The following is a 27,076-nucleotide window of genomic DNA, read 5'->3' on the forward strand; positions in this document are numbered from 1 at the left end:
TTGCATGCCTGTAATCCCAGTGCCTCAGGAGGCTGAGACAGAAGAATCATGAGTTCAAAGCCAACCTCAGGAAAAGTCAAGGCACTAAGCAACTCAGTAAGACCCTGTCTCTAAATAAAATACAATAAATGTGGCTCAGTAGGAAAATCCCCTGAGTTCAATCCCTAGTACCAAAAAAAAAAAAGGCATTTCTTAATTATCACGTTTTACATTCTAATTGGCATTCCATCTTTGTAGGCAACAAAGTATTGAATATGTAAGTCCTTGTATTCATTATGATGAGTCATGAGTTAAATATTATGAATCTCAATCTATGCCTCAGGCCCCCATGGTAAGTTATTCAAATAAAAACAAGACTCACACAAAAGCAAAACAGGGTGAAATGTATTAAACAGGGTTGGCCTGAAAACATTGGAGAGTAAAGTAAGAAATTCAGCTAAGGATAATTTGTGAGTTGTTACAAACCATTAACCTGAAAATATTGTCACCTGAGATTATGAGAACACTTAGAAAGTGAAGGCGGTTGCGGAGCAATGTGTAGAAATCCTTGAAAGGAAAAACAAAAACAGACAAAAAGTCTGCTCATAGGATAAAAAGGAGAATAACCCATTTGCCCCATTTGCATTCATCTGATATACATCATGCTCTTTCTCTTTTTATGTGGTCTATCATAATTTTTCTATTTCCTTCTGTTGTTATCAAGTTCAGTGCTTTCTAACTCTCATGTTTGTAACCCATAGAAATAAATTAGTAGGACTAATGATGAGTACACATTTTATCACTGATTCTGACTGTTCCCTAGTTTTTATCCACAGATGTTTAAAACCAGCTCTTCTGCCCAAGTCAATGGACGGACTGAATGGCTCTATGGATTCCAAGCTTGTGCTGCTGGGACTCTCAGGTTCTTGGGAAACTAAAGCTATTCTCACAGTGATGTTCTCCTTGCTCTACTTAGGGATCATCCTGGGAAATCTCTTCATTGTCTTCTTGGTGATTGCTGATTCTCACTTACATTCTCCTATGTACTTCCTGCTGGCCAACCTGTCCCTCATTGATGTGGGACTTTCCTCCACCACAGTTCCTAAAATGATCTTAGATCTTTTGAATGAATACAAAGCAATTTCTTTCCAAAGCTGTATGGCACAGATATGCTTCATTCACATTATAGGAGGAGTGGAGATGGTGCTGCTCATAGCCATGGCATTTGACAGATATGCAGCCATCTGTAAGCCTCTTCGCTACTTGAACATTATGAGCCCTAAAAGATGTATTTTATTTGTAGTCATTGGCTGGGTAACAGGAGTGATCCACGCTATGTCTCAGTTTTCTTTTGTTATGAACTTGTCTTTTTGTGGTCCTAATGCAATAGACAGCTTTTACTGTGACTTCCCCAGGGTCATACAGCTCGCATGCTCAGATGCAGACAAGTTTGAGTTTGTCGTTGCTGCCAACAGTGGATTCATGAGCCTGATCACCTTCTTCCTGCTCCTCCTTTCCTATGCCTTCATTTTGGTCACTGTCTGGAAACGTTCCTCTAGGGACTTGTCCAAGGCTCTTGTCACGTTATCAGCTCACATCACTGTGGTGGTTCTTTTTTTCACTCCATGTATGTTTCTCTACGTGTGGCCTTTCCCCACATCATCAGTTGACAAGTACCTGTTCATTGCTGACTTTGCTCTCACACCTGTCTTGAATCCTATAATCTATACATTAAGGAACAAAGATATTCAGATAGCCATAAAAAGATTAAGCAAGCAGAAAAATTATGTCAGATTCTGCTGACCTGAACTGTTTTGTAATTCTACACCTATACATTGGTCTGCCTCTTGGACATCTTTATTTAAGCATATGACGTTCAACCCACTGTCCAGGACAGACGGCATGGCACCTACTACCTCACTGAACAAATTTCTATTACTTCTACAAAGCACTTATTGTTTTTAGTACTGTGGGAAATATGGATCTATCAAGATATGTGTTATTCTAAAAGATAGCAGCATTATTCATAAATAATACTTTATGTTTTCTATCAAAATCACTTTGACATAAGAAAGAATATCTTTTGTTTCCCATAAACTTTGCAAATAAAATGCACACTTTTCTGGTTAATGTCAGGAGTCATCAAATCAAAGTGTTATTTATGTAAGATTAGTGAATCTACTTAGCTACTTAAATCAGGTTCCCTCCCAAACAGACCTAAAACATAACTTGATAGGATTTTTAAAGCACCTGTAAGAAAATGGGGAAGTAATCATAGAGTGAAGGATTCTTATGTTGATAAATTCAACTAGGATGCATGCCCATTATGGCCTTCCAAGTGACTCTGCCAATCCTGAAACTTAGAATTGTTTCACTTTAATGGCAAGATATATGGAATATTTTTTTTTTCATTTTTAAAGGGTGCAGTAATTCTTTGGCATGAACAGATTGTCCTGCTCTGTGCATGTCAGGAAGTCAGAGACAAACTGGCAGATAGACTTTAGGTGCTAGCAATAAACAACCATCTTCTTGCATGGAAATAATAGATGCGAAGCTTTATTTACCTGCAAAGACACTTAGGTCCCACTTAATTTCACTTTATCCTATCACAATTCCTCAAACACTCACACACGTGCATGCATGCACACAAAGATCTAGAACTTGAAGGTAATAGAATAATCTACGGCAGGATTTTCAATCCTAAATGATAGTCATTACCTTCTCTATTTCTCTAGCTAAATTGCCCTCATCATTAGGCAGTTCTCTACTGATCTGAGTTGCTTGATAAGTGAGGTAGTCCACTTCATTTATGAGAAGTACAAGTCCCTGGTTTAAACACCCTTGCTAGTCTATTATTGGTAAAATTGCACTTTCACAGATCTATCTCATCAATCATGGAACCACCAGGTGGTAGTGCCTTGGTGGATCTCTCATTTAGACAAACTCTTCATTTCACTACCCACTACAAAGAAACACTCTTATATCCAATATGAGATTAAAATGAGGTAATTCAGTCTGCTGCCTGCTAATCTTTCAACCATAAGAAAACTTCGATGACAAAAAACAGCTACAATTTTAGAATTATTAGAATCTGTACTGTGTATTCCACTCCCCACCCCCTGGAGCGGGGAAGCATTCTGCAGAACCTAGTAGATGCTAAAATTTTAAGACCAAGATAGAAACTATACAAGGTCACTGAAATCCCTTGGTTTCCAGAACTGCATGTTTCATCAATAGGACAATCTGAAGACAACTGATTTGAAACATATATCTTAAAGCATACATTACCAACTTTGCAGGGGGTTATATTTAATTTTCTACCTTAGTTTCATTTTAAAATACTATTTCAGTGTTCTATCAGATTGACAGTTCTAAGTTGTAATATGTGATCTGATTGATGATTTCCTAATCGGTGTATTGTGCAATTGCCTTATAATAAAGTGGGTACCCTGGATCTAAGAAAATATTATACAAGATTTCATAATGGAAATTAGACAGTTCATAAACTCTTGGGTAATGGCATTGGCCAAAGTTCTAAAAGACAACCTATTCTCAGAAAATATATTGATACTATAAGGACAAAATTATGAGGAAAAATCTGTCTCCTTCAGTATGAAATGGTGTTCAATGTATGCAACTCAATGATTGATTTCAGTCTTCAAAAGATGTAACCATTTTGAGGATATATCATTTAGCTTACAGGTCAAACATTCTGCACTGCCGAAACCTAGAAAAATCCTATATGAGATGAGGCCCACTCTATGGAACTCATACATAATTTTTCTTTCTACCATGACATAGTCTTCATTCTTGGGCCCATTTTGCAAGTATAGCTGTGACTGAGGAGAGATTTACAGTGATTTACTCTTAAATTAACAAGTTAAATACTTATACCTAGTATAATTTTTAATAATATATATTAATTGTATGTATTAATGGGTACAGTGTGATATTTCAGTGACAAGAAAATAACTTTAAGTGTAATTTTTTCACTAATATATAGCATATAACATGTACTGATCAATTCAAGGTAATTGATATTTCCCTGTTATAATCTTTGTATCCTTGGTAGTTTGTGTCATCTCTTTTGGTTAGTCACAAAATGTATAATAAGTTATTATGGACTATCATAATCCCTCTGTGCTTCAGAACACCAGAATTTATTACATCTACCTAACTGTATTTTCATACCCACTACCCAACTTCCCTTTATTTCCCCTTCCCCTCTTGCCACCTAACATCTAGCAATTACTATTCTACATATAGACTGATTGTTTTTAGTTTATGCATATGAGAGAGAACATACAGTGTTTATCTTTCTATGTCTGGCTTATTTCAGTTAACATAATTCCCTATAGTTCTAGGACATTTTGCTGCAAATGACAAGATTTCAGTCTTCTTTAGGACTGAATAATTTTTTTGTCATGTATCACTTTTGTTTTCCATTCTGTATCAAAACAATTGTGAATACTACTGCAATGAACATGGGCATGCGATACCTTTTTGGTAAACTGATTTCATTTCCTTTGGATATATATACTCAGAAGAATTAAGATACCTACTTATGGGGGGTCAAATTTTATTTTTAAGGCATCTTTATACTGTTATCCATAATAACCATACTAATGTACAGACCTCAAATCTTTAACAAAAAGAAAAAAATCTGAAGGCTTCATGATAGTTGATTTCAAGACATTCTATGGATCCATAGTATCCAAAACAGCACAGTACTGGCAAAAAATCAGACACATAGATTGAAGAGAATAAAGATCCCAGAAATAAGACCATGAATCAATAGCCAACTTAGTCTCAACAAAGGTATTTTGAAAACTTAAACTGAAGGAAGGTCAACCTCTTAAATGAAGGGTGCTAGAAAAACTGGCTATCCACATGCACAAGATTGAAACTTGGTCTCACTCACTCTGTACAAAAATCCATTCAAATGAATGAAAGACCTAAACATAAGGGCTCTGAAACCATTGGAGTAAAAGGCAGAAGAAACACTTAATGACATTTTTTTGGATATGAACCCAAAAGCACAGGAAACAATATCAAAAAGACAAATAACTAAAAACAGCAGAGACAACTTACAAGAGGGAGAAACATTTGCAACTATTCAACTAGCAGAGCATTAATATGTAGAATACATAACAAATTTTAAAAACTCAGTGACAAAATAGATAATCCAATTAAAATATAAATTATTTTAAAAGCAGATTTTAAATATATAAAACTGTCGTTAAAAGTTATAATAACTTATTTTTTAATTACATAGAGTTGTCAAAATAGATCTGAGATGGCAGAATATAGGATCAGCTGGCATGAAGATAGATTAATATAATTGCTCAATTTAAACAACAGAAAAATGTGAATAAAATGAACAGAATCTCAAAGACCTATATGATACCATCAAATACACCCCTATGTCCACAATAGGCATCCCAGACAAAGAGGGAAAAAATAATAAAGGTGATAAATATTATTTCAAGATTCAATGCCCCAAAACTTTCAAAATTGGATAAGAGATATAAATCTACAAATCCAAACTTTAAGAAGCTCAACAAATTCCAAATAATATTTATATAAATATGATTTTAGACCCTTATCTCAAACTATGGATAGCAAAATGAATCAAATAACTAAATATAAGAGATAAAAGTTGAAACCTTCCAAAGGAAACATAGGAGAAGCACTTCTTGACCATGAACCAGGCAAAGAGTTTTAGATAAGACATCAAAATCATGATCAATAATAAAAAATGACAAGATGAACTACATCAAAACTAGAAACATTTGCGATTCAAAACACACCATAAACAAAGAGAAAAGAGAAGCCACTGACCTGCAGAAGTATTTTTTTTTTAAGTTATATCTACCCAGGTGCAGTGGTGCACACCTGTAATCATAGTGGCTGGGGAGACTGAGTCAGGAGGATTGTGAGTTCAAAGCCAGCCTCAGCAACTTAATAAGGCTCTAAGTAACTCAGTGAGACCCTATCTTCAAATAAAATTTAAGAAGAGATGGGGATAGGCTCAGTAATTAAGTGCCACTGAATTTAATTCTTGGTACCAAAAAAAATGTTATATCTAAGACAGAACATGTATCAAGAATACATAAAGAATGCTATAAAGCAATAAAAAATCTAATTTTCAAATGAGCAAAAATTTCAATTTGCATTTCATCAAAGAAAATATAAGAATAATCAATAACCCTAACAAAAGATGTTTGGCATAAATACTTATTAGGGAAATGCAAATCACAACTAAAATATCACACAGTTTCCAGAATCCATTGGTGCTGAAACTGTCAAGAAATAAGAAATCTAATTCAATGCTGATTGGAATGTAAAATGGAACAACCATTTTGGAATACAGTGACAGTTTCTTTAAAATATTAACCATAGACCAACATGAAGCTGACTATCTCCTCCCAGCCTCTGGTGGCCAGAAACTAATTGAAGTGGGTGATGAATGCAAACTTTGTATTTTTTTATGAGAAGGATATAGCCACAGAAATTGCTGCTGATGCTCTGGGTAAGGAATGGAAGAGTTATGTGATCCAAATTAGTGACAGAAATTACAACAGACAAATTCTACCCATGAAGCAGGGTGTCTTGTCCCATGACCATATTCACCTGTACTAAGAAAGGGACATTCCTTTTATAAACTATGGAAATCTGCAGAATCTGTTCAAGGTTGCATTGTGGATGCCAATCTGAGTGTTTTCGACCTAGTTATTGTAAAAAGAGATGAATATTCCTGGGTTTGCAGTCTACTGTGCCTTGTAGACTGGAACCCCCCAAAGCTAGTAGAATCCACAAACTTTTCAATCTCTCTAAGGAAGATGCTATTCACCAACATATTGTCAGAAAACCTTTAGCAAGGAAGGTTAAAAAAAAAACCCAGGACCACAATAGAATGAATTGCACATAACTTTCTTATGTTCACATGTGAATACACCACCAGTGAAACTTCAAATCATGTACAACCACAAGAATTGGATCCTAATTAGAATAAGTTATACTCTATGTATGTATAGTATATCAAAATACACTCTACTATCATGTGTGCCTAAAAAGAACAAATGAAATAAAATAATCTAATTTAATTAAAAAGAAAAGAACCAAAAATCCAAAGATTCAGTCCCTTGGTTCTCCACATGTCCTGCAACACAAGTGCCCAGCCCAGTGTCTTGCTCTGAATAAACAGAATACTAACAAGGATAAGAAAGAGACTGTAGAATATGCCAAACTTTTGACCAAGAGAATGAAAGAAGCTAAAGGAAAATTCCAGGAACAGATCACCAAAAGACACAGGCTTCTGAGTCCAGTCAAAAATAAAAAAATTTAAGAATAAGAATAAGAATAAATACATTCAGACCACTAAAAACATTAACTATAAACTTATCATATGACCCAGCAATTTCATTGCTAAGAATACCTAAGAAAAAAACTTAAATGTGAAATTAAAAATATTAACCATCTTAAATATTAACATTCATAGCAGCATCATTCATAATTAATCAAAACTGGAAATATTCCAAATGCCCTCATGTGAAAAATAATAAATAAAATGTAGCATATGATGAGTGGGATACAAAGTAATAAAAAGAAATAGATATCAAAAATAGGATGTTGGCGGGCGCTTTGCTCCCATCTGCTTCCTCTTTTGCTTTGCTCCGGGCAGAGAAACTGAATGTGTAATCAGCAGTGGATTGTAAGTACCCGAGGCAAAGAAAGCTCAGTGCACCCAGCCTTTTTTTATTTTTTGAATATTTTTTATACAGGGAGAGTTTGTGGATTGGGATTGTTGGCGGGGCTGTGGTTTCTGTGCCGAAAATCCACTCCGTGGGAGCCGCCATTTGCTTTCTGCTCGCTGTCTTGATGGCTCTGTATACATTGTCCGGCAGCCGCACCTAGAGGTTGGAGCTGGGCTGCGTGCTGAGCCCTGTCCTCCGAAGGCTGGACTGCAGCCTCGAGCGCCTCGGTGGCCTGTTTGCCGCTGCACCTTCGGGCAGAGCCTGCTCTGGGGTCGTTCTGCACCCCCCTGCCAGGGGACCCGTGCTCCGGAGGAGGGGGGCGGAGAGCCGCGGCGGCAGCTGCTTGTGCCCCAGGGGCCAGGCACCAGGCTGAAGAGCGCGGAGGCCAGGGCGGCTCTGCTACAGTCGCAGACAAGCGCAGCGCCCGTCAGCGTGGCCCAGAGACGGAGGCGACGGCGGCAGGGTTTCATTTCTAGAAATCTGGACTGGAAACAGAAGCAGCAGTTTGTATAATCCCAAGAACTTGCTTATGCCAGGAAGCTGTAAGGGCAACATGAATATCATTGAGGAGATCTAACATGGTGGCAGGCGCAGAGAGATCAAGTCTCTGACATCTTCAACTGCGCGGGCATAGGGAGCCGTAAATTGTCTAAATGCTGTTTGCTCAGGATCACTAGGCAATGCTGAGCTGACGTGGATCTGGGGTGTACAGGCTGGGCCCCTCAGAACACACACACAGAGCCCAAATCGGAGGCAATTAAGCTTCGGTTCACCTGCTTCGTGTGACTCAGCACTAATGATCCCACTGAAATAATTGGTCGGCCCTTAGGAACTTACAGAGGTAAAAGCCAACCGAGCCTTCATAGGCAGTGGCCACAGGACTGAACCCGGGATTGGGAGAGACAGTCAGGACCCACCCGTTGCATTGGTCACCCGGCAAAGGGAACGAATGGTCACCATTTGCATGGGAAACCACCATGGCAGAGAAATGGCGTCACGGGCGGAGGAGATAACTGCATTGAAACCAGCGCGACAGGTGTGTAATCCCCTAGTCATCTCTCTCCACACAGCGGGGAAACCTTAAGGGCCACTCCCAGCTCTCCTGTGAACGCAATAACCAGACCGAGGGAATCAGGAGTGGCGTGGGACTCGCAGCGCGGAACTCCCGGCTACCGCTCCCACCAGAGCTGACAACTGAGGTCTCTTGCACCAGCTACCGGGGGCGTGGCTAAAGGAGGGCAAGCAAATTCGCTGGGGGATCTCAGCCCCAAGCTCTACAAACTTAGGGTCTGAGGGAGGCAAACAGGGAGAGTGAGCCCAGGAGTTCATGAAAACAGGGCTCCCAGGAGCAGCAGACCTGGCATGTAGCCAGTATTGTGGTGAGCGCCACAGGTGAGCACGGCCTGGCTTGAGGAACACAAGACAAGACCCTAGACACTCAGGATTGGAGACCCGCCCAGTCAAGGAGAAAGAGCTGCTGCACAGTGAATGGTTCCCACCTATTGAGAGGAGAAGCTTGGCCCAGTGGGCACAGCTCCACCTACTGGAAGAGAAGTTAATAGAACTCTAGGACTGCATTTATTATTATTATTATTATCATTTTTTTCTTTTTATTTCATTTTCAATTTTTATTTGTTGTTGTTCTTTAACTTTTTTTCAATGTTTCTAATTTTTTTTAATTTTTTTATTTTATTATTATTATTTTTCTTAAATTTTAATTTTCATTTTTTATTATCATTATTATTTTTGTTAAATTTTTTTTCTCATCTTTTCTTTCTTTCTTTATTACCCAATCTTTGTTATTTTTGTTTCTTTTGTCTTTTCATTTCTTTTCAATTTTCTTATTCCCACTTCCTTGAATTCTACCTGCCTATTCTCATTCTCTTTAGTGACTTCTTCCCTTCCCTTCTAATATCTTTCCTCCCAAGCATCAAATAAATCTATAAGAGTAAACAGAAACTCAGCAGTCAAACAGAACAAGAAGTAACATGAGCAGCATAAAAAAGCAAGGAAGAAAAGGAGTACAAACAATGAAGGACAGCCTAAATATTCAGGAGGACCTAGAGTCAGCAGAAAAATGGTCATATAAAGAACTCAAGGAATACCTTAGACAAATGGAATGGAACCTTAAAGAAGATACGAGACAGCAAATCCAAACAGTGAAAGAACACTTTGAAAATGAATTACATAAACAGATAAAAGAAGAAGTTAAGCATCTTTATCAGGAGATAGAGATTATAAAAAAAAACCAAACAATAATTCTAGAAATGAAAGAAACGATAAACCAAATTAAAAACTCAATTGAGAGTATCACCAACAGAGTGGAGCAAGTAGAAGCCAGAACATCAGATAATGAAGACAAAATATATCATCTTGAAAAGAGCATAGCCAACTCAGAAAGGCTGGTTAAAAACCACGAGAAAAACATCCAAGAGATATGGGATAACATAAAAAAAACAAACCTACGAGTCATCGGGATAGAAGAAGGTACAGAGATTCAAACCAAGGGAATGAGTAGCCTGCTGAATGAAATAATTACAGAAAACTTTCCAGAAATAAAAAAGGAAACGGATATACAAATTGTAGATGCATACAGGACACCGAGCACACAAAATCACAGTAGACCAACGCCAAGACACATTGTTATGAAGATATCCAATATACAGAACAAAGAGAAAATATTAAAAGCTACAAGAGAAAGGAGGCAGATTACATTCAGGGGTAAACCAATAAGGTTAACAACGGATTTTTCATCACAGACGCTGAAAGCGAGAAGATCCTGGAACAACGCATTTCAAACACTGAAAGACAATGGATGCCAACCAAGAATTCTGTATCCAGCAAAATTAAGCTTCAGGTATGACAACGAAATAAAAATCTTTCATAATAAACAAAAGCTAAAAGAATTTGCAGCCAGAAAACCAGCATTGCAAAGCATCTTGAGCAAAACACTACACGAGGAAGAAATGAAAAACAATAACCAAAACCATCAGTGGGAAGTGCCTCTATAAAGACAGAGGGTGGGGGGAAAGCTAACCATGGAGAAACAAACTAAATTAAAAAAAAAAAAGAAGATAAATAATCAAACATGGCTGGAAGTACAAACCATATAACAATACTAACTCTAAACGTTAATGGCTTAAACTCTCCAATAAAGCGACATAGGCTGGAAACATGGATTAAAAAAACAAATCCAACAATATGCTGCCTCCAGGAGACACATCTGATTGGAAAAGACATACACAGGCTGAAGGTGAAAGGTTGGGAAAAAATATACCACGCACACGGTCCTCGTAAGCAAGCAGGGGTGGCCATCCTCATATCGAATAAAATTGACTTCAAGACTACATTAATCAAAAGGGATAAGGAAGGACATTATATACTGTTAAAAGGAACCATTCACCAACAAGACATAACAATTATCAATATTTATGCACCAAATAATGGTGCTGCGACGTTCATAAAACAAATTCTCCTCCAGTTCAAGAATCAAATAGACCACAACACAATAATTATGGGTGACTTCAACACACCTCGCTCACCATTGGACAGATCCTCCAAACAAAAGTTGAATAAAGAAACTATAGAACTCAATATCACAATCAACAACCTAGACTTAACTGACATATATAGAATATATCAACCATCATCAAATGGATATACTTTTTTCTCAGCAGCACATGGATCCTTCTCAAAAATAGACCATATATTATGCCATAGGGCAACCCTCAGTAAATATACAGGGGTGGAGATAATACCATGCATTTTATCTGATCATAATGGAATGAAACTGGAAATCAATGATAAAAGAAGGAAGGAAAATAAATGAAAATACAGACACAACATATCGGAATCTATGGGACACAATGAAAGCAGTTTTAAGAGGGAAATTCATCGCTTGGAGGTCATTCCTCAAAAAAAGGAAAAACCAACAAATAAATGAGCTCACACTTCACCTCAAAGCCCTAGAAAAGGAAGAGCAAAACAACAGCAAATGTAGCAGAAGGCAAGAAATAATCAAAATCAGAGCGGAAATCAACGAAATTGAAACAAAAGAAACTATTGAAAAAATTAACAAAACTAAAAGTTGGTTCTTTGAAAAAATAAATAAGATCGACAGACCTTTAGCCATGCTAACGAAGAGAAGAAGAGAGAGAACTCAAATCACTAACATACGGGATGGAAAAGGCAATATCACAACAGACACTACAGAAATACAGAAGACAATTAGAAATTATTTTGAAAACCTATATTCCAATAAAATAGAAGATAGTGAAGACATCGATAAATTCCTTAAGTCATACGATTTACCCAGACTGAGTCAGGAGGATACTCACAACTTAAACAGACCAATAACAATAGATGAAATAGAAGAAGCAATCAACAGACTTCCAACCAAGAAAAGCCCGGGACCGGATGGGTATACAGCGGAGTTTTACAAAACCTTTAAGGAAGAATTAATGCCAATACTTTTCAAGTTATTTCAGGAAATAGAAAAAGAAGGAGCTCTGCCAAATTCATTCTATGAGGCCAACATCACCCTGATTCCGAAACCAGACAAAGACACCTCAAAGAAAGAAAACTACAGACCAATATCTCTGATGAACCTAGATGCAAAAATTCTCAATAAAATTCTGGCGAATCGGATACAAAGGCACATCAAAAAAATTGTGCACCATGATCAAGTAGGATTCATCCATGGGATGCAAGGATGGTTCAATATAAGGAAATCAATAAATGTTATTCACCACATCAATAGACTTAAAAATAAGAACCATATGATCATCTCAATAGACGCAGAAAAAGCATTCGACAAAGTACAGCATCCCTTTATGTTCAAAACATTAGAAAAAATAGGGATAACAGGAACTTACCTCGACATTGTAAAAGCTATCTATGCTAAGCCTCAGGCTAGCATCATTCTCAATGGAGAAAAATTGAAGGCATTCCCCCTAAAATCTGGAACAAGACAGGGATGCCCTCTATCACCACTTCTATTCAATATTGTTCTCGAAACACTGGCCAGAGCAATTAGACAGACGAAAGAAATTAAAAACATAAAAATAGAAAAGGAAGAACTTAAATTATCACTATTTGCAGAAGACATGATTCTATACCTAGAAGACCCAAAAGGGTCTACAAAAAAACTACTAGAACTAATAAATGAATTCAGCAAAGTGGCAGGATATAAAATCAACACGCATAAATCAAAGGCATTTCTGTATATCAGCGACAAAACTTCTGAAACGGAAATGAGGAAAAACACTCCATTCACAATATCCTCAAAAAAAATAAAATACTTGGGAATCAACCTAACAAAAGAGGTGAAAGATTTATATAATGAAAACTACAAAACCCTAAAAAGAGAAGTAGAAGAAGATCTTAGAAGATGGAAAAATATACCCTGTTCATGGATAGGCAGAACTAACATCATCAAAATGGCGATATTACCAAAAGTTCTCTATAGGTTTAATGCAATGCCAATCAAAATCCCAACGGCATTTCTTGTAGAAATGGATAAAGCAATCATGAAATTCATATGGAAGAATAAAAGACCCAGAATAGCAAAAGCAATTCTAAGTAGGAAGTGCGAATCAGGAGGTATAGCGATACCAGACTTAAAACTATATTACAGAGCAATAGTAACAAAAACAGCATGGTACTGGTACCAAAACAGGAGGGTGGACCAATGGTACAGAATAGAGGACACAGAGACTAATCCACAAAGCTACAACTATCTTATATTTGATAAAGGAGCTAAAACCATGCAATGGAGGGAGGATAGCATCTTCAACAAATGGTGCTGGGAAAACTGGAAATCCATATGCAACAAATTGAAACTGAATCCCCTCCTCTCGCCATGCACAAAAGTTAACTCAAAGTGGATCAAGGAGCTAGATATCAAATCAGAGACTCTGCGTCTGATAGAAGAAAAAGTTGGCGCCCATCTACATATTGTAGGGTCGGGCTCCAAATTCCTTAATAGGACACCCATAGCACAAAAGTTGATAACAAAAATCAACAAATGGGACTTACTTAAACTGAAAAGTTTTCTCTCAGCAAGAGAAACAATAAAAGAGGTAAATAGGGAGCCTACATCATGGGAACAAATTTTTACTCCTCACACTTCAGATAGAGCCCTAATATCCAGAGTATACAAAGAACTCAAAAAATTAAACAATCAGAAAACAAATAACCCAATCAACAAATGGGCCAAAGACCTGAACAGACACTTCTCAGAGGAGGACATACAATCAATCAACAAGTACATGAAAAAATGCTCACCATCTCTAGCAGTCAGAGAAATGCAAATCAAAACCACCCTAAGATACCATCTCACTCCAGTAAGATTGGCAGCCACTATGAAGTCAAACAACAACAAGTGCTGGAGAGGATGTGGGGAAAAGGGTACTCTTGTACATTGCTGGTGGGACTGCAAACTGGTGCGGCCAATCTGGAAATCAGTATGGAGATTCCTGGGAAAGCTGGGAATGGAACCACCATTTGACCCAGCTATTGCCCTTCTTGGACTTTTCCCCGAAGACCTTAAAAGAGCGTACTACAGGGATACTGCTACATCGATGTTCGTAGCAGCACAATTCACAATTGCTAGACTGTGGAACCAACCCAGATGCCCTTCAATAGATGAATGGATAAAAAAAATGTGGCATTTATACACCATGGAGTATTACGCAGCACTAAAAAATGACAAAATCATAGAATTTGCAGGGAAATGGATGGCACTAGAGCAGATTATGCTTAGTGAAGCTAGCCAATCCCTAAAAAACAAATACCAAATGTCTTCTTTGATATAATGAGAGCAACTAAGAACAGAGCAGGGAGGAAGAGCAGGAAGAAAAGATTAACATTAAACAGATACATGAGGTGGGATGGAAAGGGAGAGAAAAGGGAAATTGCATGGTAATGGAGGGAGACCCTCATTGTTATACAAAATTACATATAAGAGGTTGTGAGGGGAATGGGAAAATAAACAAGGAGAGATACGAATTACAGTGGATGGGGTAGAGAGAGAAGATGGGAGGGGAGGGAGGGGGGATGGTAGAGGATAGGAAAGGTAGCAGAATGCAACAGTCACTAGTATGGCAATATGTAAAAACGTGGGTGTGTAACTGATGTGATTCTGCAATCTGTATTTGGGGTAAAATTGGGAGTTCATAACCAACTTGAATCTAATGTATGAAATATGATATGTCAAGAGCTTTATAATGTTTTTAACAACCAATAAAAAAAAATTTAAAAAAAAATGTTACTTCAGATAAAAAGGTGTCATTTTTAGATATGGTTAAGGTTGAGGATCTTCAGTATGATAATATGAGAAAAATTTTGAATAATTGTTTTAAAATGTATCTTTTGAGTGGGTTATGAGCTTTACCACTTGAATCAAATTGTGAAATATGATATATCAAGAACTATGTAATGTTTTGAACAGCCAACAATAAAAAATTAAAAAAAAAAAAGAAGAAGGAAGGAAAAATCCTACATCACATGGAAAATGAACAATATGTTACTGAATGATCAATGGGTTACAGAAGACATAAAGGAGGAAATAAAAAAAATTCTTAGAGATAAATGAAAATGCAGAAACAACATATCGGAATCTATGGGACACAATGAAAGCAGTTTTAAGAGGGAAATTCATCGCTTGGAGGTCATTCCTCAAAAAAAGGAAAAACCAACAAATAAATGAGCTCACACTTCATCTCAAAGCCCTAGAAAAGGAAGAGCAAAACAACAGCAAATGTAGCAGAAGGCAAGAAATAATTAAAATCAGAGCGGAAATCAACGAAATTGAAACAAAAGAAACCATTGAAAAAATTAACAAAACTAAAAGTTGGTTCTTTGAAAAAATAAATAAGATCGACAGACCCTTAGCCATACTAACAAAGGGAAGAAGAGAGAGAACTCAAATTACTAACATACGGGATGAAAAAGGCAATATCACAACAGATGCTACAGAAATACAGAAGACAATTAGAAATTATTTTGAAAACCTATATTCCAATAAAATAGAAGATAGTGAAGACATCGATAAATTCCTTAAGTCATATGATTTGCCCAGAATGAGTCAGGAGGATACTCACAACGTAAACAGACCAATAACAATAGATGAAATAGAAGAAGCAATCAAAAGACTTCCAACCAAGAAAAGCCCAGGACCGGATGGGTATAGAGCGGAGTTTTACAAAACCTTTAAGGAAGAATTAATACCAATACTTTTCAAGTTATTTCAGGAAATAGAAAAAGAAGGAGCTCTGCCAAATTCATTCTATGAGGCCAACATCACCCTGATTCCGAAACCAGACAAAGACACCTCAAAGAAAGAAAACTACAGACCAATATCTCTGATGAACCTAGATGCAAAAATCCTCAATAAAATTCTGGCGAATCGGATACAAAGGCACATCAAAAAAATTGGACACCATGATCAAGTAGGATTCATCCCTGGGATGCAAGGATGGTTCAATATACGGAAATCAATAAATGTTATTCACCACATCAATAGACTTAAAAATAAGAACCATATGATCATCTCAATAGACGCAGAAAAAAGCATTCGACAAAGTACAGCATCCCTTTATGTTCAAAACATTAGAAAAACTAGGGATAACAGGAACTTACCTCGACATTGTAAAAGCTATCTATGCTAAGCCTCAGGCTAGCATCATTCTCAATGGAGAAAAATTGAAGGCATTACCCCTAAAATCTGGAACAAGACAGGGATGCCCTCTATCACCACTTCTATTCAATATAGTTCTCGAAACACTGGCCAGAGCAATTAGACAGACGAAAGAAATTAAAGGCATAAAAATAGGAAAGGAAGAACTTAAATTATCACTATTTGCAGATGACATGATTCTATACCTAGAAGACCCAAAAGGGTCTACAAAAAACTACTATAACTAATAAATGAATTCAGCAAAGTGGCAGGACATAAAATCAACACGCATAAATCAAAGGCATTTCTGTATATCAGCGACAAAACTTCTGAAACGGAAATGAGGAAAAACACTCCATTCGCAATATCCTCAAAAAAAAATAAAATACTTGGGAATCAACCTAACAAAAGAGGTGAAAGATTTATACAATGAAAACTACAAAACCCTAAAAAGAGAAGTAGAAGAAGATCTTAGAAGATGGAAAAATATACCCTGTTCATGGATAGGCAGAACTAACATCATCAAAATGGCGATATTACCAAAATTTCTCTATAGGTTTAATGCAATGCCAATCAAAATCCCAATGGCATTTCTTGTAGAAATGGATAAAGCAATCATGAAATTCATATGGAAAAATAAAAGACCCAGAATAGCAAAAGCAATTCTAAGCAGGAAGTGCGAATCAGGCGGTATAGCGATACCAGACTTAAAACTATATTACAGAGCAATAGTAACAAAAACAGCATGGTACTGGTACCAAAACAGGAGGGTGGACCAATAGTACAGAATAGAGGACACAGAGACTAATCCACAAAGCTACAACTATCTTATATTTGATAAAGGAGCTAAAACCATGCAATGGAGGGAGGATAGCATCTTCAACAAATAGTGCTGGGAAAACTGGAAATCCATATGCAACAAAATGAAACTGAATCCCCTCCTCTCGCCATGCACAAAAGTTAACTCAAAGTGGATCAAGGAGCTAGATATCAAATCAGAGACTCTGCGTCTGATAGAAGAAAAAGTTGGCGCCCATCTACATATTGTAGGGTCGGGCTCCAAATTCCTTAATAGGATACCCATAGCACAAAAGTTGATAACAAGAATCAACAAATGGGACTTACTTAAACTGAAAAGTTTTCTCTCAGTAAGAGAAACAATAAAAGAGGTAAATAGGGAGCCTACATCATGGGAACAAATTTTTACTCCTCACACTTCAGATAGAGCCCTAATATCCAGAGTATACAAAGAACTCAAAAAATTAAACAATAAGAAAACAAATAACCCAATCAACAAATGGGCCAAAGACCTGAACAGACACTTCTCAGAGGAGGACATACAATCAATCAACAAGTACATGAAAAAATGCTCACCATCTCTAGCAGTGAGAGAAATGCAAATCAAAACCACCCTAAGATACCATCTCACTCCAGTAAGATTGGCAGCCATTATGAAGTCAAACAACAACAAGTGCTGGAGAGGATGTGGGGAAAAGGGTACTCTTGTACATTGCTGGTGGGACTGCAAACTGGTGCGGCCAATCTGGAAAGCAGTATGGAGATTCCTGAGAAAGCTGGGAATGGAACCACCATTTGACCCAGCTATTGCCCTTCTTGGACTATTCCCTGAAGACCTTAAAAGAGCGTACTACAGGGATACTGCTACATCGATGTTCATAGCAGCACAATTCACAATTGCTAGACTGTGGAACCAACCCAGATGCCCTTCAATAGATGAATGGATAAAAAAAATGTGGCATTTATACACCATGGAGTATTACGCAGCACTAAAAAATGACAAAATCATAGAATTTGCAGGGAAATGGATGGCACTAGAGCAGATTATGCTTAGTGAAGCTAGCCAATCCCTAAAAAACAAATACCAAATGTCTTCTTTGATATAATGAGAGCAACTAAGAACAGAGCAGGGAGGAAGAGCAGGAAGAAAAGATTAACATTAAACAGATACATGAGGTGGGATGGAAAGGGAGAGAAAAGGGAAATTGCATGGTAATGGAGGGAGTCCCTCATTGTTATACAAAATTACATATAAGAGGTTGTGAGGGGAATGGGAAAATAAACAAGGAAAGAAATGAATTACAGTGGATGGGGTAGAGAGAGAAGATGGGAGGGGAGGGAGGGGGGATAGTAGAGGATAGGAAAGGTAGCAGAATACAACAGTTACTAATAGGGAATTATGTAAAAATGTGGATGTGTAACCGATGTGATTCTGCAATCTGTATTTGGGGTAAAATTGGGAGTTCATAACCAACTTGAATCTAATGTATGAAATATGATATGTCAATAGCTTTATAATGCTTTGAACAACCAATAAAAAAAAAGAAGACCATAAAAAAAGAAGTTATTGCTTTTAAAAAAAAATAGGATGTTAAAATTTCTGAACATTTTACCTAATTTCAACTCTTACATTCTCATTTTGCTTAGCAGGAAATTCAAGCACAAGGATGGTGAAAATGTAACTCTCTAGAATGTTAGATAGTGCTGATTTCCAGGCAGCCTGGTTCTGGAATAAACACTATTCAATCTGTGTTATTACACCTCTTATTACAAAAACAGGAAAATGGTAAGTGTAAAACTCTTCTCAAAAGTGAGAACTGGCTTGTTGAATGTGTTAAAAACTATTGAATTGTACATTTTAAGGGATTAAACTTCTGTCTATGTGAGCTATAGCTCAACAAAGTTACTACTTAAAAAATTTAAAAATAGTATATTAACTAAAAGAAGTTAGTCACAGAAGATATTGCATGTTCCATTTATATGATACATAGAGAGAAAGTAAATGTATAAAGGCCCGAAATAAATTGTTTTTGCCTATTCTGAGAGTGGAAGTGAAGATTAACTACAAATAAGTAAAAAGGATCTTTATGGTCCAATAAAATTGTTCTAAAATTGAATTGGATAATGGTTACCTAGTTATATAAATTTACTAAAAAAATTGTTGAATCATGCACTTAAAATGAATGAATTCTGTAGCATATAAATTAAATTTTCCATGAAGCTATAAAAAATAGATAACTTTCCCCTCTAATTTTGCACTACTTCTGCAGCTCCCATGATTTGTTCAATAATTGATTCACTATTTCTCAAAAGTGTATGGGAGACAAATAAAGGTTTTTGATATTTGGAATAACTAAGTTCACATCTAAAGTAAAAAGTAAACCTAAATTTTTCTTTACTTGAAAAAAATATCAAAGCACAGAATGACTGATCACACTAAAACATTTAACTTCCCTGTAACATTTTCCGCAAATCATGATAATTTACCATTGGGAAAATGGTGAGCACAGAAAACCTGGCTTCTTTGAGAAGCGATTATAGATTATATCCAATCCTACTCTACAGTCCTGGTAATTGGCTTCCTTTCTAACCATCTGAATTATTTACAATCATTTTTCTTAATAAACAGTGGCAATTCAAAAGAGGGTGCTAATCTTTGTGTGCATCTCCATCTCTTGAATTTTTCCTTGAGTAACTCCTGAACAGGGACAGAGGAAATCTGCTCTTCAACTCTCTGGCAACTGGTTACTTTGCTACCTCTCCTCTTAATTCTTTTCATTCCTAAATATCCTTTCCCTTTCTACTTCCAGTTCCCTTTTGCTAGTGCCTCCTATTTAAATCAGACATAGTTAGATGGTAGGTAGATTGATAGATGGTAGATATATAGATACTATAATACATATGTATATGTATATATCCTTGTACTCTTATTTTCATAATTTCAACTCTATTATGAGATTATTATCTCTTCAAAGATCCATTATTTTTATTAAGTTGAAATATGAAGTCATTTTTTCATCCTTTTCTCTGAAACTACTATCATAGATATAGAAAATGATATCTAAGTCTTAACTTTTTTATCCTGAGTATAATCTGACAGACCAAGCTATCTCTACATTCTGGACAGAATTGAATCACCCAGTATTTCATGCCTAAAGGAAAGAGAAACAGTAAGAAACCACATCCCTGAGTGCCCTCTTGATGTCTCCCCCTCCATAAAGGGGAGGAAGAAAACAAGCCAAGTTAAGGAAACAGAGCAAGCCTGGGCCAGAAAATCCAGGTACATATTATCTTGAAGGACACTGTCTTTCTCTTGTGAACACTGGGAATTAAGGCAAGTTAGTATTGTCTGTGGAAAGCTACTTTCTTGCACGTGATCTATGACAGCTGCTCCTGGGGATGTTGGTCATAGAAGAAGACTAAGTAAGCTAATGCTGATTATGTCACTGCTTCTGCAACCAAATAAACTCTTCCAAATTGTAAGGACCTGGGCTATCTGCCAAGTACTCAGGGGTTATCTGGTTGGGAAATACTGTGATAGACAAAGTTCAAGTTTTTTAAACAGCCACAAACCTTCTTTGGATTATTGAGATGCTGGTGTTCTTCCATTCCATACTTAGCACAAATGTTAGAACTATTGTGTGATTTAGTAAAAAGGAAAGCCTGATGGGACTGGGAACATCAACACCTCAAGGCCTTTTCTCAAGCAAAATTAGATGTGGATCAATTTCAAGCCTTGGGCATATTAGTCCAGGAGCACCTAAGAATTGGATGTTGTTAGCTGCCCTGATAGGTTTGAGTGGGTCCCGTTGCAACATCAGGGTGATAAACAAGTTCCCTTAGGAACATAGTTATAGCTGTGGAAGGGGACAAAGATATGAAGACATTTGGAAACAATTGCCACCTTTGGAACTGACTGGGCATTGCGTAGCAAAACACAGCCATGTTTCCCCACCAGATAATCAGGAAGCAGATGATCTAACTAAAGTTAAATGGCTAGGAGACGTGTATGCTGAAGATGTAACTGCTTGGCTACATGGGAAGACACGTCACAAGACAAAAAAGCTCTCTGGCCCACAGCAAAGCAAGGGGAGCTCCAATACACTCAGACATTGTGTGTGTGTGTGTGTGTGTGCCTGCACACACCTCTTACTCTGCCTGTTACTTGAAGCAGCCATGGGCAATGCCTTTTGTAGATAGCTCAGAGAGAGAAACTTGCACAATGGTAACAGGTTGACTTCATAGTACCCTTTCCCCTACCAGAAGGCTGCAAGTTTTCTTCAAATGCTTGGTACTATGTGTGGCATTCCTATGGACAAAAAGATATGGAAACATACTCTACTGGCCACATGGTAGAAAAATGGCCAAAATTTTGAATATACATTGGCACTTCCCTTGCCATATAACTACAGATATATTAACTGCATGAATAAATGGCCCACTATAACAAAAACTAAGCGTGGAAGGTATATCCTTAGCAGCGTGAAGCTCATAAGGAACATCAATAAACATGACTGCAGCACTTGCCCTAGTGCCTGTCTGATGTTGATACAAGAACCTGATGACATCACTTGGATACAAATGATGAAAGACCCTTGTTCTCCACAAATGTGAATTTAGGATAATTTGCTGTTACTGTTGCCACAGTACCAGCCACAAGTGGGCCAGACAGTCTATTAACCATGAGAATGACAAATAGGTCTTTAACAGTGTGGGTTCCTAGTCCATGGGCAAAGGGACAAGGACAAAACATAGAAATGAGAAAAAAAAGTACTAATCCGGGCCTATTAATCTCTAAAGGGGAATGCATCATTTCATCATGATCTGTAACAACCTCACTGTTATACTTTTATTTGCCAAAACCACAGGGACCACTTAGACAAGACATATGGGATTGCAAACCTGGGGTTGAGCCATAGGCTGGTACTATTCTCAGAATTATCAGGTTCCTTATATATTATTGAATAAGCATGAATGGGCTGTATCAATACCAGTTAAAAATATTTTAATACCTGTTAAAAATATCCTTAAAGCTAATCTATTTGCAGAATTAGCCAACACCATTGCAGAGGTGCAAAATAGAACAACAGATTGCTGGGCATACAACAAGCTGTCTCTGTCCTCCTCCTCTGGTCTCCCATGGCATTTTCAACCAGCCACCTGGGTGCAATGGATGTGATGTTAAAGTAGAGAAACACCCACCACTCACAGACACAGATGAATGTCTGCCCTATGGAATTGAATGTAAATTTACTTTCTCTTATATACAGGCATCAAATATCATATCTTCCACTTTGTTCTGAAACAAATGACTATAGCTAAGCCTGTGTGTGCTGTGATACACTGTGTTTGACAGCTTGAGGTAGCTCAGTTCAACACAGGTGTAAATGAGAAGGAAAGTTCCTCTCTGCATAGAATTAAATAATGGCAGTAACACCTCTCTATACTCTGTATATATAGGCTGGTCCCCTGTTAATGTAATTTACTCCTTAGGATGGCACAGTCAAACAGCAAGTATAGAAGCATATTCATCCCCTTGGGGGTGGTTATGGGAAAAGTGGTGCCCATGAGTGGCCATACTTGCTTTATAACAGGATTGGTCTTTCTAAAGACCTTATATACCAGCTTGCATACTTCTCACATGGTCTACAACCCCTACTAATTGGGACCTTGTAAAAAATTAGGCACAGAGAATTCAAACTGCCTGGGAACTTTACTCACTTTGCCATACTTTGTCAAAGAGATAAAATAAGAAAGTAACAAGTAAAAAGTTATTATACTTTAATTACTATAAAGAATATACAAGATATAACAATAGCTCATTGATTTTATTTACTCTGCTTGGGTCTTTAATGAATATTTCAGAGAAAGTAATATTTGATTTCTTGAGGGATAAAAGGAAAAGGGAAGAAACATCTACACCAGTTTTGCTGATGTCATTCAAATACTCATCAGACATCAGAAATAAGTTATATTTTCCCATTTATGGACGAATAAATACAATCAGTATCATTTGAATCTTTTTTATACTTTTAAATGTGGTTTATTTATTCATGGAAAATACTCAATTATGAGAACATTTATCTAAGTCTAGCAAAGACAGGATAAACAGAACACAAATATGTTTATCTTTAATATTGAGCATTATAATCTTACTTAAAATATAAATACATAGTGAATAAGTTTTTAAAAAAATTTATAGTCCAGAATTACACATTAGTTTTCAACTTAGCTGTTTGTACTTCATCTTTACCTGTATTACTCCTTACTGACCCTAAGGTATTAATTGCTTGTAGTAAACCTTCTTCACCTATTTTCCTCCCTGGTTGTTCACCAAAGTGCTAGGGTGTACCTCCATCCTGTTCTAACATTTACAGATACTAAAAGGAGAAGTAGTTTATGAACAAACAGGGGAAATTTGACTATTCAAATCACAGCAATAATCTTATCTACAGATAAAATAATATTTTATAAAATGCAAACATAATACTTTGCCCAATCTTCTATTTTAACTCAGAAAAAGAAAGAAGATGGAATTCTATCTAGTGTAGGGACATGGCATTGTGGATCTTAAAGGAAACCACCTGAGTACATCTGGGCTCACACTGACCTTTGGGATGAGGAATTAGTCATCTGATCAGTGGGAAACTAACTTTCATGGACCATATTTTCTATAGATAGAGAAGTCTTGTTAAAGGCCAGTGTTCATACATAGCATGCCATCATGGCCTTACTTCTACTTCCCATATCCATATTTTCTGATAAAAAAGGTAAAGCATGGTCCTTTGCCCACATGTGGAAGGAGGCTTTGTTTTCTTTTCAACTGCAATAGTACAATGTATTAAAAGCTTTCTTGTATTCAAGATAAAATTTTGTTTCTTTATTTTCTAAATTAAGGTAGTTGTTTATGGATGAAGTAACATTTTAAAAACCATAAATATTAAATATGCCAATATATTTTGCTTTATCATTTATACAGAGTGAATCTCTGTATAGTAACTGAACATTATAAGGAAGTCTTTTATTATATGATGAGACAACTCATTGTTCACTATTGCTTTAAAAGTCTACGAGTTCTCATGGTTAAAGACTGAACTAAGGGGAAAAGGAGACTTACATACTTTTTCCTGAACCTTAATGTTACCTCTTGTGCTGTAAAAATTGTTATATGATACTAAACTCCCACAAAAGTAAAATCTTCCTTCACTTGTAGACAAATATTTGTTCTATTTTTGAAAAATAAAGAATGCAGTTAACCAAAAATAATATTATTGCAGGTTCTTACTTTGATTACTACAAAAAATACAAAAGTGATTTATATTTTTTAGCTTATGTCACTTCTTCCCAAAGAGTCTTTTGAAACCAGAAATTGTGTCTTTCTCATTTCTATCTCTAGTGCCAATCCCTGCATATTAAGTGTTTTCTTTTTTTATTATTAGTTGTTCAAAACATTACAAAGCTCTTGACATATCATATTTCATACATTTGATTCAAGTAGATTATGAACTCCCATTTTTACTCCATATATATACTGCAGATTCACATCGGTTCCACATCCACTTTTTTACATACTGCCATACTAGTGTCTATTGTATTCTGCTGCCCTTCCTATCCTCTACTATGCCCCCTCCCCTCCCCTCCCATCTTTTCTCTCTACCCCATCTACTGTAATTCATTTCTCTCTCTTGTTTTTTGGCCTTTCCCTTCACTTCCTCTTATATGTAATTTTGTATAACAATGAGGGTCTCCTTTCTTTACCATGCAATTTCCCTTCTCTCTCTCTTTCCCTACCCCCTCTCGACCCTGTATAATGGTGATCTTCTTCTCATGTTCTTCCTCCCTATTATATTCTTAGTTGCTCTCATATCAAAGATGACATTTGGCATTCGTTTTTTAGGGATTGGCTAGCTTCACTTAGCATAATCTGCTCTAATGCCATCCATTTCCCTGCAAATTCCATGATTTTGTCGTTTTTTAGTGCAGAGTAATACTCCATTGTGTATAAATGCCACATTTTTTTATCCATTCATCTATTGGAGGGCATCTAGGTTGGTTCCACAGTCTAGCTATTGTGAATTGTGCTGCTATGAAAATCAATGTAGCAGTATCCCTATAGTACGCTCTTTTAAGGTCTTCAGGGAATAGTCCGAGAAGGGCAATAGCTGGGTCAAATGGTGGTTCCATTCCCAGCTTTCCCAGGAATCTCCATGCTGCTTTCCAAATTGGCCGCACCAATTTGCAGTCCCACCAGCAATGTACAAGTGTACCCTTTTCCCCACATCCTCGCCAGCACTTGTTGTTGTTTGACTTCATAATGGCTGCCAATCTCACTGGAGTGAGATGGTATCTTAGGGTGGTTTTGATTTTCATTTCTCTGACTGCTAGAGATGGTGAGCATTTTTTCATGTATTTGTTGATTGATTGTATGTCCTCTTCTGAGAAGTGTCTGTTCAGGTCCATGGCCCATTTGTTGATTGGGTTATTTGTTTTCTTATTGTTTAATTTTTTGAGTTCTTTGTATACTCTGGATATTAGGGCTCTATCTGAAGTGTGAGGAGTAAAAATTTGTTCCCAGGATGTAGGCTCCCTATTTACCTCTCTTATTGTTTCTCTTGCTGAGGAAAAACTTTTTAGTTTGAGTAAGTCCCATTTGTTGATTCTAGTTTTTAACTCTTGTGCTATGGGTGTCCTATTAAGGAATTTGGAGCCCGACACCACAATATGTAGATCGGAGCCAACTTTTTCTTCTATCAGATGCAGAGTCTCTGATTTGATATCAAGCTCCTTGATCCATTTTGAGTTAACTTTTGTGCATAGTGACAGAAAGGGATTCAGTTTCATTTTGTTGCATATGGATTTCCAGTTTTCCCAGCACCATTTGTTGAAGATGCTATCCTTCCTCCATTGCATGCTTTTAGCCCCTTTATCAAATATAAGATAGTTGTAACTTTGTGGATTAGTCTCTGTGTCCTCTATTCTGTACCATTGGTCCACCCGCCTGTTTTGGAACCAGTACCATGCTGTTTTTGTTACTATTGCTCTATAGTATAGTTTGAAATCTGGTATTGCTATGCCGCCTGATTCAGACTTCCTGCTTAGAGTTGCTTTTGCTATTCTGGGTCTTTTGTTTTTCCATATGAATTTCATGATTGCTTTATCTATTTCTACAAGAAATGCCATTGGGATTTTGATTGACATTGCATTAAACCTATAGAGAAATTTTGGTAATATCGCCATTTTGATGATGTTAGTTCTGCCTATCCATGAACAGGGTATATTTTTCCATCTTCTAAGATCCTCTTCTATTTCTCTCTTTAGGGTTCTGTAGTTTTCATTGTGTAAATCTTTCAACTCTTTTGTTAGGTCGATTCCCAAGTATTTAATTTTTTTTTTTTTGAGGATATTGTGAATGGGGTGGTTTTCCTCATTTCCAGTTCAGAAGATTTGTCACTGATATACAGAAATGCCTTTGATTTATGCGTGTTGATTTTATATCCTGCCACTTTGCTGAATTCATTTATTAGTTCTAGTAGTTTCTTTGTAGACCCTTTTGGGTCTTCTAGGTATAGAATGATGTCTTCCGCAAATAGTGATAATTTAAGTTCTTCTTTTCCTATTTTTATGCCTTTAATTTCTTTCGTCTGTCTAATTGCTCTGGCTAGTGTTTCAAGAACTATATTGAATAGAAGTGGTGATAGAGGGCATCCCTGTCTTGTTCCAGATTTTAGAGGGAATGCCTTCAATTTTTCTCCATTCAGAATGATGCTAGCCTGAAGCTTAGCATAGATAGCGTTTCCAATGTTGAGGTAAGTTCCTGTTATCCCTAGTTTATCTAATGTTTTGAACATAAAGGGATGCTGTATTT

The 27,076-nt window shown here is 36.8% G+C and overlaps 1 protein-coding gene and 1 pseudogene across 1 annotated transcript; both read left to right on the top strand.

Annotated features, from left to right (window-relative positions):
* Nucleotides 1-846: 846 nt before the first annotated feature.
* Nucleotides 847-1,782, top strand: LOC114084769 (olfactory receptor 4F21-like). The gene has a single exon (XM_027925788.2). The coding sequence runs from the start codon at nucleotides 847-849 to the stop codon at nucleotides 1,780-1,782; it is 936 nt and encodes a 311-aa protein (XP_027781589.2).
* Nucleotides 1,783-4,463: 2,681 nt separating this feature from the next.
* On the top strand, nucleotides 4,464-8,212 carry LOC114084768 (small ribosomal subunit protein eS6-like; annotated as a pseudogene).
* Nucleotides 8,213-27,076: the final 18,864 nt, after the last annotated feature.

Source organism: Marmota flaviventris, chromosome 2 (assembly GCF_047511675.1).
Source record: "Marmota flaviventris isolate mMarFla1 chromosome 2, mMarFla1.hap1, whole genome shotgun sequence".
In the NCBI taxonomy this organism is placed as follows: domain Eukaryota; kingdom Metazoa; phylum Chordata; class Mammalia; order Rodentia; family Sciuridae; genus Marmota; species Marmota flaviventris.

Excerpts from the sequence above, each read along its gene's own strand:
- LOC114084769 (XM_027925788.2), top strand. The coding sequence starts at position 847 with ATGGACGGACTGAATGGCTCTATGGATTCCAAGCTTGTGCTGCTGGGA.